General features: G+C 39.3%; 1 protein-coding gene across 3 annotated transcripts; it reads left to right on the forward strand.

Moving 5' to 3' along the window:
- Positions 1-6,133: 6,133 nt before the first annotated feature.
- On the forward strand, positions 6,134-8,532 carry LOC147852451 (uncharacterized). Of its 3 annotated transcripts, none has more exons than XM_087334282.1 (3): positions 6,134-6,176; positions 6,428-6,515; positions 6,723-8,532. In XM_087334282.1, the coding sequence occupies exon 3, from the start codon at positions 6,787-6,789 to the stop codon at positions 8,443-8,445; it is 1,659 nt and encodes a 552-aa protein (XP_087190408.1). In that variant the 5' UTR covers positions 6,134-6,176; positions 6,428-6,515; positions 6,723-6,786; the 3' UTR covers positions 8,446-8,532. The 3 variants fall into 3 exon arrangements, with proteins under 3 accessions (XP_087190408.1, XP_087190406.1, XP_087190407.1); XM_087334280.1 differs by having other exon boundaries at positions 6,744-8,532; XM_087334281.1 differs by lacking the exon at positions 6,134-6,176 and having other exon boundaries at positions 6,428-6,525; positions 6,755-8,532.
- The last annotated feature ends 4,876 nt before the right edge of the window (positions 8,533-13,408 follow it).

A 13,408-nucleotide genomic window follows, 5' to 3' on the forward strand; every position in this document is an offset into this window, starting at 1 on the left:
GCGCCTAAGAATACCAATCCGTTTTCTCCAAGCTACAGTGTCTAAAAGAAAAATTTGTTGCCTTGGAATAAGAAAACCAATAGTTGTTAGGGGATCTTCAACAAATCGCCCTAGAAAAACAGCAAACACAACAACAACATGGGGAGTTAGCGTTACGTGTGCAACAACTCGAAGCAGCGTTGCAACAACAAGGATCAAGTCCCCAAGGATTTCATAAAGAGCCCAAGATTGGACTTCCTGTGAAATTTGATTGAACACGGTCGCAATTTAGGGGATTCCTCAATCAAGTACGCTTAGTCATTCAGATGCATCCTTCTCGATACCTCATTGATGCATCCTGAGTCGGCCTAATAGGCACGTTGCTTAGCGGCTCAACCTTGGCATGGTTTGCTCAGCTTCTAGAAAAACAATCGCCCTTACTTAATAACTTTGAAGACTTTATTAGTGAGTTTAAAGCTTGCTTTGGAGATACAGACAACATCCGGACGACGATCAACAAAATCCGATGATGGCGTTAAGGCGATCGTCCAACCTCTGCCTACGTGGCAGATTTTCGTCTACTCGCTTCAGATATCCCCTGGGATGATCAGGCACTAATGGAGCAATTTTGCTACAGCCTGCGAAACAATGTCAAAGACCTACTTCTAACCTTCCCCGAAGAACCAAATTCTCTTACGGAGGCAATCAGTCGAGCGGTCCGATGCGACAACCGCCTTTTCGAACGACGTTCAAAACGTCAATTACAAATACCACGCTCTAGGCCGGAACCCACTTACGCCTCAGTCGTGGCTAAACCGTTTGCACGAGACATACCTCAACCAAATACTCCAACACCAATGGAGATCGACACCATGCGTCGATGTGGCTCGTTATTGGAAGAAGAAAAGCAACGATGACGTGCAAATCGATTATGTCTTTATTGCGGTGGACCAGGGCATATCACAATCAATTGTCCCCATAGGCCAAGAAGACAGGTAAATCAAATCGTAGCTTGTACTAAACCCGAGTCAATTCTTCCCTTAGGAGTGTCTGATAGTATTAATAGTACTAATAGAGTGTCTGATAGTATTAATAGTACTAATAGCCCAAATATCTCAAACAAATTTGAAATCCTTAGTCAATTAGATGAAGAGTTAAATGATTGAGTCCAGCCAAAATAGGAGCCATTTGGTTGGACAGCCCTAGATCTGTACAGCCCATTAGTGGTTCCATTCCCGCCAAGCAAGTTAGCAATGTGTTCCTAGCCCAAGTCATGGTTAGTACTAAAAGTACTCCCCAAGTACACATCCTAGCACTTCTAGATTCCGGAGCTAATTCTTGTTTCATGGATCGAAATTTTGCCCAAGCTTCTCAGATATCCTTAAGAAAACTTCCTTGCCCCACATCTATAGTAGTCATTGATGGTCATCCCATTGCTTCCGGGAATATTGTAGAAGAGTCAGAACCCATTCAAGTTGTCCTAGGTAGTTTTGTGTGTGTAGTATCATTTAATATAATTAGTAGTCCAGAGCATCCCATTGTCTTGGGATTACCTTGGTTTGAATTACATAATCCAGACATCGACTGGAGAACAAGAGAAGTCCGACATCGACAACCCCAAGAATCTACTCATCGAGTTTCAACTATTTCACTACGTCAATTACGCGAAGAAGGACACAAGGAGGCAATGTTCCTATTTGCAATATCAGTACATCCTCCAGCACTATTAAGGAGGAATCCTTAGTGCAACTTCCGGCGAAATATCATCCTTATGCCGATGTATTTAAAAAGGTAAAAGCCAGTACTCTTCCTAATCATCGTCCCTATGATTGTCCCATCGATTTACAACCAAGTGCAGAGCCACCATGGAGACCAATTTACAACTTGTCACCCACCGAGTTAGAAGTCCTTCGAGCCTACATAGAGGAGAACTTGGCAAGCAGGTTTATTCGTCATTTGAAATCTCCGGCCGGTGCACCCATCTTCTTTGTCAAGAAGAAAGATGGCTCACTTCATCTCGTCGTTGATTACCGCGGCTTGAATAAAGACACCATCCGGAATAGGTATGCACTTCCTCTTATATCAAGTCTTTCAGAGCGAGTTAATGGTGCCAAGTTTTTTACAAAAATCGATCTACAAGGAGCGTATAACCTTGTGCGGATCCGACCGGGAAATGAATGGAAGACCGGCTTTCGGACGCGGTATGTGCATTTCGAATATACTGTTATGTCGTTTGGTCTAACCAATGCACCCGCAGTCTTCCAACACATGGCAAATGATATATTTAGAGACCTCTTAGATATCTGTTTGATCATCTATCTGGATGATCTATTGATTTATTCGAAGACCCAAGAAGAGCACGATTCTCATGTACTATTAGTACTAAAACGACTCCGCGAGAATGGTCTTTATGCCAAGCTAGAAAAATGTAGCTTTGACTGCAAGCAAGTGGAATTTCTAGGCTACGTCATCTCCTCAAAGGGCATCTCCATGGATCCAGCTAAAGTCCAAACTATGCTAGAGTGGCAAATTCCACGGTCGATACGAGATGTACAATGTTTTCTAGGTTTTGCTAATTTCTACCGCAAGTTTATATAGGATTACTCGAATATTATTTTACCTCTCACACAACTCACGAAGAAGGGACAAGCATTTCTTTGGTCCAATGAAGCGGACATGGCTTTTTGGCATCTTAAGAAAGCCTTTACATCAGCTCCTATTCTAGCTCATGTGGATACAAACAAACCATTCATCATGGAGGCCGATGCATCAGATTTCGCCCTCAGTAGCATCCTGTCTCAACAAGGAGATAAAGAAGAGTTACATCTTGTGGCTTTTCATTCGAGAAAATTCGATGCCGCGGAAATCAACTACGAAATACATGACAAGGAGTTATTAGCCATCGTGGATTCCTTTGTGCAATGGCGGCATTTCTTAGAGGGCTCTCCACATCAGGTCATCGTCTTTAGTGATCACAAAAATCTTGCTTATTTCCAGAACGCTCGGGTGCTAAATCAACGGCAAGCTCGGTGGGCTCAATTCCTCACGCATTTTGACTTCAAAATCACATATCGATCGGAGAAGTAGCAAGGAAAAGCAGATGTGCTATCATGACGTTCATATCTTGCACCTCGTCCTGGTGATCCAGCGTTTGATAATCAAAAGCAAGTAATCTTGGGACCAACATGATTGCACACAACGCGGATTTTTCACACCCCAATGGATTCTCGGATTACCGATGCCATACGTGTGAACTTGAAGACAAGCAGTTTTGCTCAAGACATTCTGACGCACATCGATACCTCTCGGGCATCCTGTTCTCAATCTCAACAACCAGGTATGGACTACCGACAATTCGAATATCATGATGGTTTGTTATTCTTTAAAAAGCTTGTATATGTCCCCGATTGCTCCTATCGCCTTCAAATCGTCCAAAATTATCACGACACCCATACGGCTGGACATTTCGGTAATACTAAGACGTTGGATCTCGTTCAACGATCTTTTTGGTGGCCCCATATGCGATGTTTTGTTGACGCTACGTTCGGACTTGTGATGCTTGTTTCCAAGCAAAGATGCCTCGACACCATCCATATGGCTTGTTGGAACCCTTACCGATTCCAAGTAAGCCGTGGCAGTCTATTTGTCTTGATTTTATCACAGATCTGCCGGTCTCGAAGGGGTTCGATGCTATCTTAACCGTCGTCGATCGATATACTAAGATGGCACATTTTATGTCGTGTACTAAGGCCATCACTAGTGAGGAAACCGCCGCCCTTGTCATGCGTGAGGTATTTCAGCATCATGGCCTCCCAGACAGTATCATCAGTGACCAAGGACCTCAATTCGTCTCCAAATTTTGGTAGCATCTCTTCAATATGCTCAAGGTCTCTTGCAACCTCTCCTCCGGCTACCATCCCCAGACCGATGGGCAAGCGGAACGAACAAACCAAACGCTGGAACAATATCTCTGGTGTTTTCTTAGTTATCAACAAGACGATTGGGCCGAGATTGTCCATTTTGCGGAGTTTGCATATAATAATGTTGTTAACTCGTCGACTCGGGTCTTCCCCATTTTACGCTTATACCGGTTCTCATCCTCGTTGGTCGACGATCGACACCCCGAAGCTACCTACCAATCCTCGTGCCGGGGATCATTTGGAGAGGCTACGCAAGATCCAGATGGATCTCTCTACTCATCTTCATCATGCTCAACATACACAGAAGACTTATGTGGATCATCATCGGCTTCCCTCCTCTTTTGCCATCGGAGATCGAGTATGGCTCTTACGTCATCACATCAAGACTACTCGACCATGCGACAAGTTGGATTATCGATGACTCGGTCCTTTCCCTATTACTAGTAAGGTTAATGATGTCACGTTCCGCCTTGATCTCCCTCCGCATCTTCAGATACATCCGGTTTTCCATAGCTCTCTTCTTGAACCTTATCAAGCAAACACTATTCCCGATCGTGTTACACCACCGCCGCCCTCGTTTGAGTTGGAAGTCGGCCCGGAGTATGAAGTTGCTACCATCCTCGATTCCAAACTTGTTCGCAACAAACTTTATTATTTGGTCGATTGGCTCGGCTATAGTCCGAGCGAACGTACTTGGGAACCCGTCGAGCATGTCACCAATGCTCAGGAACTCATGATATGTAGGAGATAGTGTCATGATATGGCAAGACTCGAACCCATGACCTTATGTTATATGGGTCGAACTCTTGACCATTATACCATCCATTGTAATACGTAGGATATTATTTTCATTTAAGTTTTATTAATGTATATTCCAGATTTCTCTGGAACATTCTAGAAGCTTTAGGATTACTCCTGAGAACACTATAAAAGATGGCACTAGGCATTATGTTGAACCAAATTGGTTCAACGCCAGTCTTAAGCCTCATAGCCATATTGTACTTACTCTTCCTATAATATATCATTTGTTATCATCATCTCTCTCTCTCTCTCGTCCACACACACACACACTCTCTCTCTCTCCTCTTCTCTTTCCTCTCTCTCAAGAGTCTTAAGCAGTCCCGTCCTCTTAGTACTAATAGTACTTCCCTTCTCTAGTACTAATTATCTCTCTGTTTTAGTACTATTCCTGACACTAGTTGGATGTAAGATATGGAAAAATGGTTTGGAAGATGGGATGTAGCACACTTGCTTCATAATGCATAACAATATTCCTCTATAAATGAGGCCATTTTGTCATGCCAATGTATCATGACATGGGAAAAACGCAGAGGCTCTCACTTCACACATTATACTACATATGTCGCACCTAACTACAAAACCATATTCTTCCCCGAATGGGGAAACCGTACACATTGATACATGTTAGAGCCCATCTCGTTGTTTGCCATTCGAAACATTGCTTCCATGCAACTTAGCTCACATTCACTACGATGTGAGGCAAGGCATTGGGGCACAAGTGATGAGTGTGGTCGACTATGTACACTTTGCCAGAAGCAAGTTCAGAAGTCTAAGTATCACACTTTTGATACAATGCTTTGCCTTTGACCACATTCGACTATGCTTTCCACACATGTTCAACCAAACCCAATCCTTGCATGAGTTTCGTTCATGGTCACAACGTGCACTCTCGATTGCAACATTCATTGGTTAAGTTCTTGAGCATCAAGAGTCGCTACTCATTTTCGTACGTATTACGTGAAATGTAATATTTTTGGTCTCATGGGTCATATTTGACCACTGAAGACGATAATAGAACCTATCTACCTACCTCTCTTGCCCGATGTCTCTAAGTAGTCTTCAATATTGTATCCGGATTGTAGGATCAGAGGTGAGATGTTCAACCTAATGAGCCAATTTATATGAACACGGGGAGATCATATCGAGCGAGAGGAAGGGAAGAAAACTCATACGCTTGATGACGAGACTAACATGACTCGAACAAATGTAGGCCTTTGTTACAAGGAGTTTGGTGTGTGTATGTATGGATGTAACATATGTATGTATGTAATGCTATGTATGTATGCATGTAAAGTATGTATGTATGTATGTATGTATGTATGTATGTATGTATGTATGTATGTATGAGTGAATGTATGTATGTATGTATGTATGTATGTATGTATGTTTGTTTGTTTTCTTCTCTCATCAGAGATTGCGAGCTTCCATGAAGTTTGAAGGTCCAGGGCTAGCTATGGTTTCTCGCAACCCTTTTAGGTCTGATATTATCTATCTACCTATCTCTATATATTCATTCATTCATTCATTCATTTCTTCTTCTTCTTCTTCTTCTTTACCTTTTTTTTCTCTCTTTCTCTGCTCATACTTTTGTTATTTTTAGAATTTCGTTTTCTGCTCGCACCATCTCTAGGGTTTCCTATGGGACATCTTTCTTTGTCATTTTGAAGGATTTTCTAGAAGAAGAAAGAAAGGTTGAATCTCATCCCCTTCCTTTCATGATTTTGCAGGTATTCTTTCTTCTGTTTCTCATAACATAGTTTCTGATCGATCTATTCCCAGAGTTTTCTTCTTCTTCTTTCGTTAAAGAAAAGAGAGGTACTTTCTTCTGAATTAATTGTCGCTCGTGTTTTGCAGCGATTTCATTCACCTTTTTTCATGTTGGATATATATATATATATATATATATATATATATATATATATATATATATATATATATAGACAGACACACAGAGAGAGAGAGAGAGAGAGATTTTTATGTCTGATGCATTGTTGGAATGTGAAATTCCTCATCTTCATTCAGCCAAAGCGTCTTGTTATACAGCCGTTGAGCACAAAGGAGGAAAGAACAGCACTAAGTGGTGGCCATGGCAACCAACCTACGCAGAGCAAAGTTACAAATTCATGACATATCTGGAATGTTCCGACAAGCTGTGGTTTCCTTCAGAGCAAACATTCCACTCTTCTTAACATTAGCATTACTGTCATCGATCTATGAAACTGCTATAGAGAAATCTTCTTTGCTATCGGGTCTCTCTTTCTCGTCTCACAACTCGTCTTTCTCTCTTCAATTCTCGTTGGATCCAAAGCAAAGAGCTTTGTATACTCCTTACAAGGAATTGAATACAAGTAGATTCAGGAAGTTTGGCGTGATAGACTCATGGTTTTCTCGTTTTCTGAAGTCTTTTTTGTCACCTGAGCTAGATTCTGCATTTCAGCCAAGTGAAGAAGCAAATCAGGAAGGGATTCCTTCAGCAAAATTGGTTGGTAATGACGATGCTAATGATGGTCAGAATGTTCCTGGAAGCAAGATCAACGATGATGTGATTGTTGATGATAAAATACAACTCAAAGTGAATAAGCCTGATATTAGAGAACATGGAACACATAGTTCAAATGATTATGATGAAGTTTCCATTGTGAATGATGAACATGAGAACCCAGAGGATGGATCTCAGAAGCGACTTCTTAATGGTTCACAGCTTGATCCAGATCAGTCTCCATCTGTCAAGGTGTTTACAGAGTCTAAAGATGAGAAACAGGTGCACCAGGGCAAAGAAGATAATGATAAAAGTATGCTAGAGGACACCTTGGACTCGAAAGAGGACAAAGATAATGATGACATATTTCCTCGGTTAAAAATTGAAACAGTTTCCAATGTTACAAAGGTTTCAGCCCACGAAACGGTCATAGATGCTAATGAATTGACATTCTTTTCTGGAAAGTTGTTGGGTGGACGAGGTTTGGATCAAGGTGCGATGCCTCAGGGTGGATTGACAATACTGTTAATGTTGTTGCTAGTAGCAATAGCTATTACAATCTTCCTTGCAATGGTTGGGTTTCAACATGCACTGGTTCTAGGATCAGTGGCGTTTAGTGTTGTAACCACACATATGGGTAAAAGAGCTAGTTTTGTGCAATCGATCAAGTCAAGCTTGAAATCAAATGTAGGTCGTCTCATGTGGTTAGCGATTTTACATGCTGCTCTACGTGGCCTAGAAAGCATTTTCTTTATGAAATCACTCTTCGGTGGTGTGATGGAAATGAGTGAAATTGAGCATTTGGTTCTCAGACTAGCATCAACACCGTTTGCTTTCCTTGCTCCTGTTATGGATGTGGATGCTACAACTATAGGCATGGCTATAAGGATTGGTGTATATGTTGGATTTGATTATGTGTTCGATGGGATAGCATATTGCATCTATGTTGTTGCTTGTTGGGTTACTATCATGGAGAGGAATTATTGGGGCATTGGAGCACTTTCAAGAAGCTTTAATCTGGTGGAGAGTATGCGATTTCAAGCCTTTATTATTCGTCTTGTTGAGACTGTAGTCTGTGGTCGGAGTTTCCGATGGATTCTTCAACAAGGGATTGGTCAGTTTGGTTCAGCTTTTGTTATATGTACACTCCAGGTATATTTTCTAGTTTTGTGGTTGATCTTCTACATTTCTGCTCGATCAATTCATGATCGGCCCGCCAATTTTTCGTATAGAACTCTTGAGGACTTTTTGGATAGGTTCAAGTAGTTTTGAGTATCTAGCAATTGTTTCTCTCTATGTATGCAATCCAAAAGGACTTCTACTTTGCATAATGATTTTTAAACATACATGTTTCATGGGAAGACTATATCAAAATCTTCCAAATTTTCTGTATTATATAGCATTTAATTGAGTGAGAAACAGAGAGAGAGAGAGAGAGAGAGAGAGAGAGAGAGAGAGAGAGAGAGAGAGAGAGAGAGAGAGAGAGAGAGAGAGAGAGAGAGATTACAATAATGTCATTGAACTGTGAAAGAAATTAAAGCTGAATGAAATCTAGTACTCTATCCATCCATTAGCTGTATAATATAATAGAATGCTATATAACTAACATAAACGACTTACATAACGGCATATAACTAACATAAATAGTTAACATTATAGACTTCATGATTTGGTGATGTCAAGTAGATAAATATATGGCATTGATTGTACATAGAAAGCTGATATATGAGCTAGATCAAAGGAGGATGGACCCTATGAACAGCTTGCTCTAAGAGGACTGAATCCTGTAAATATAACCTGGTACGAATTTTGGAATCATGATAATCAAGGCTATGTTGCACTTCATATTATATATTTTCTATTCACCATAATTTGGTACTTTGTGATGATGACCAATTTACAAAGTGATCTAAAGCATCTGAAAAATCGAAGGTATGTAAATTTGTAATAATGTTTAGTCTTTAGTCAAGGGCAAAAATGATAGATGGGGTTTATGCAAATGTTAGCCTCATGTCTCCAATCTGTTATTGCTAAGCTTTGCTCTTGTAAAGCTGGGTATTTGCAATGTTTCACTCTGTTTCACTCTCGTGGTTATGGATTATTTTCAGGTTGAATATGTTTATGGCTTCTTCTTTCTCCTTTCATGCATGAATTGTTAACATCTCATAGCCACAGCAAATCTTAAGTTTTCATGGGGAGCATGGTTTTCAAATCTGAGAGAGTAAATTTATTTGTAATGAGTAACAGATATTTGGTTTACAAATAACTTCATGACTTGTATGCAAACAATTGATCTATTATGATTTTTGTGTAGTTAAAACATTTCCATCACTCAATTATTTGTGGAAGCAATTTGATTGGTTAAAATGATAATCAACTGAGAGGATGTGTCAAAGGGTATCTAAACATATTGATCCTACTTGATCTTGGTTAACCAATAACCAAATGCCACATAATTGATTAAGATGAGGTTAAAACTACAAAGATGAGTATGTCAAAGGCATGTAAACCCAATCAATTTATTACAGCTTATCTTATTTAACCAACAACAAAACGTCACACAATTGATTAAGATGGTGTAAAATCATGAATAAATTGGATAACAAAATATGCATTGATGAAGAGAATTAATAATCATAATCGATGCCTAAATCTATTACTTGTCAATATAAAGGATGGACATTATTGACTTAATTAGCTAGACCAAGTATTAATTAACAAGCATGAGAGCGAAGAGTTAGATGTCGAAAAAACCAACAAGAATATTTACCAGACTCAAGGACATCTAATATGAAACGCCTACCTTGTAGTTTGGTTGGGTATTGCCCATTACATGTGTCATGTTTGGGCATTGCCCATTAGATTGGTCATGTTGTATGCTCACTTGCCACTTCAAATTGTCCGATCTCTAAATCTCATAAAGACAATGAGCACAAAGACAAGATTGTTGATCTACTCAAATGTTATAGTCAAGTGTAGTATGTTCAAGAGGGTTGCAACAACCCCTTATTGCAAGTTCAAGCTCACACCCTTTTTCTCGTAGCTCTTACAACACTACTTACACGTTAACGGATCATGATTGCATTAGTAGTAGATACAATGTTTGTTGATTTGTCTCTCATAGGTTTCCAATGCCCAACTAGTTAGATGATTCATAAATTTAGTAACAAGCTTTTATTGAACTTACCACAACATGCATACAAATATCAAAATGATAGGATATAGAGTAGCTCAATATTATACAAAAACTTGAAAATGGATTGGGATTACAAAATATTTATGTGACTTTTTGTCTTTGTTTAAAAAGTATCGTTATTTCTCCTCTTCAAGTGTATGCCCTTTCGAGTTGACTAACAACTGTTTGTCAACTAGATTAATATTATACAAAAACTTGAAAATGGATTGGGATTACAAAATATTTACGTGACTTTTTGTCTTTGTTTAAAAAGTATCGTTATTTCTCCTCTTCAAGTGTATGCCCTTTCGAGTTGTCATTAATTCTCTCTACTAGATGCTAAGGGCCCAAGAGCTCAATGATAGATGACATAATTTCATCTTGTATAGTGGCATTTAATGTCGGAGTAGTGTTGACAACCTTAATGGTGGCAACATGACATCCACCCCCACCAAACCAACGCATCCTCATGTATGCACCCAAATTTGGGTGCTTCTCCATATTAACCAATACAACATCCTCTATTTAGTTGAACATACCATCTTGATCCATCTTTCCTTCCTTTCGATGGATAATAAATTCATTCTTTCTTCTTTGACATTATAATAAATAGACATCCATTTGGCCATTGCAACATCTTCTTCTTCGATAACAATATTAACAACAATGGCACATACATTATCATTATAGTCATTCAAAGATTCATTACACACTTCTTGAATCATTTCAGTAACAAATTTTCTAATCATATTATTATTACCATAATTTAGTATTAGATGATCATGATTTCCATTTACATCATCATATTCAATATAATCAACCCTAATCTCATGTTTTCTCCTCACACTCACGCATCAACATATTACCCATATTATCATTATACACATCCCAAATCACTTTAACATCTTCTAGATAATCCTCACTTATAAGTTATACCCTTGTGATCATTACACAAACCCAACATATCGCTATATTTTTGCATAAATGTTCTCATCACCACAAACCCTTATTACAATGAAATCCCTCATTTTTATTATCTTTTGATTTACTGAAACCCCTATTCTCATAAATTTTATTATGAAGAAATCCTTGCAATCTAAAACACATAATCCCTTATTATCACCCTCTTAGTGCTCACTCTCACCCTCATTGTTACCTTTAACGTTATCATAACCAAATCGACAAAAAATACATCACTTTTGATCATAAGAAACTTTACTCTTATCATAACCCTCACCTTCACCCTCATTGTTTCACTTTCCCTCATTACAATCATCATCAACATACAATACCTTACCATCATTAAAACCTATACCACATGTACCCTTATTGTCATCACAATCATCATCAACATACAATAACTTACCATCATCAAAACCTATACCATGTGTATCCTTCCTCGCTTGTCCACGATTCTCATTACATCTATCGTATTCCTCAACACAATTGCAACCGTGAAAGTTTCGGTCCCTTCCCTTGTTGTCATGAATTTCATCTTGTGTTTTGTAATGTGCTTCAGGAGTCCAAACAAATGCTTGATTTTTCTTGGTGAGTTGAGTGAGCGGCAATACAATCTTTGAATAATTCCATATGAATTTGCGGTAGAAGTTGACAAATCCAAGGAAACACTGGACATTGCAGACGGAACTCGGAGTATGCCATTCCAATATTGTTTGAATTTTCGTTGGATCCATGAAGATACCTTTGGATGAAATGGTATAACCCGAGAACTCAACTTCTTTGCAATCAAAACTATAGTTCTCCAATTTGGCATAAAGACCATACTCTCTTAAGCATTGGAGTACCTTTCGTACATATGCATCATGCTCTGCATGTGTTCTAGAGTAAATCAATAGATCATCTAAATAGATGATGAGAAAGATATCTAGAAAATCTCGGAAAATGTCATTTGCCATATGTTGAAACATGGCGGGAGCATTTGTGAGCCCAAAAGGCATTACTGTATACTTGAAATGGCCATACCGAGTGCGAAATGCAGTCTTCCACTCATCTCCCGGTCGAATACAGACAAGATTATATGCACCCCTTAGATCAATTTTGGTAAAATGCTTTGCCCCACCAATGCGCTCTAAAAGACTAGAAATTAAAGGTAGAGCATACCTATTTCTTATTGTGACTTTATTTAATCCCCGATAATCCACAACCAAACGAGGTGAGCCGTCCTTTTTCTTCACGAAAAAGTTAGGAGCACCAGTTGGGGACTTTGAATGTCGAATAAACCCACTTGCAAGATTCTCGTCGATGTATGCTCGAAGAACCTCAAGCTCCGTTGGTGACAGATTGTAGATCGGACCCCATGGTGGCTCTTTTCCTGGTTGTAGATCAAAGGGACAATCTTATGGTCGATGCTTTGGAAGTACACTAGCTTTGACTTTGTCAAAGACATCAGCATATTCTTGGTACTTTTGAGGAATGTAGACCTCTGACTTACCGTGAGTGTCAACAGAAGGTGCAATTGATATGGCAAATAAAAATAAATCTTCTTTTGCTCCTTCTTGGCATAATTGTTGTAGGGTGGTAGTTGAAATCTGATGAACATGTTTGGTAGAGGATGAATTGGTAACACTATATTTTTCAAGGGAGGATCCTAGGTTTGACCCTTGACTACTATGTTTCCTTTTGAAGGGCACCTAATTTCTTATCGTCTCTAATCAATTCTTGGGTTGTGTAGCTCAAACCATGGCAAACCAAGGACTATTGGATGCTTAGGGCTACGGATTATGTTAAAGGAAACTACACATCCTAGATCACCTAAGAGTATGTGTATCGGCTCAGACTCCTCGAATATCTTTCTAGAAGCTATGGGGCATCATCAATCACTACTACAAAAACTGGGCGAGGAAGTTTATGCAAGGGTATTTGATGTTTTCGGGCAAAATCTCTATCCATGAAACAAGATTTGGCTCCGGTATATAAGAGATCTGGGACATGAAGTTGACAACTTGGTGTCCTAACTTGTACTTGGGTAGAGAAAACTCTACTAACATGCTTGGAGGAGATGGAACCACACTAGGCTGTACAGATCTAGGACTG

The sequence above is a fragment of the Azolla caroliniana genome, unplaced genomic scaffold (genome assembly GCF_043228905.1).
Source record: "Azolla caroliniana isolate FFs.n. ecotype wild unplaced genomic scaffold, voAzoCaro1.0.p SCAF_18, whole genome shotgun sequence".
NCBI classification, from domain to species: Eukaryota; Viridiplantae; Streptophyta; class Polypodiopsida; order Salviniales; family Salviniaceae; genus Azolla; species Azolla caroliniana.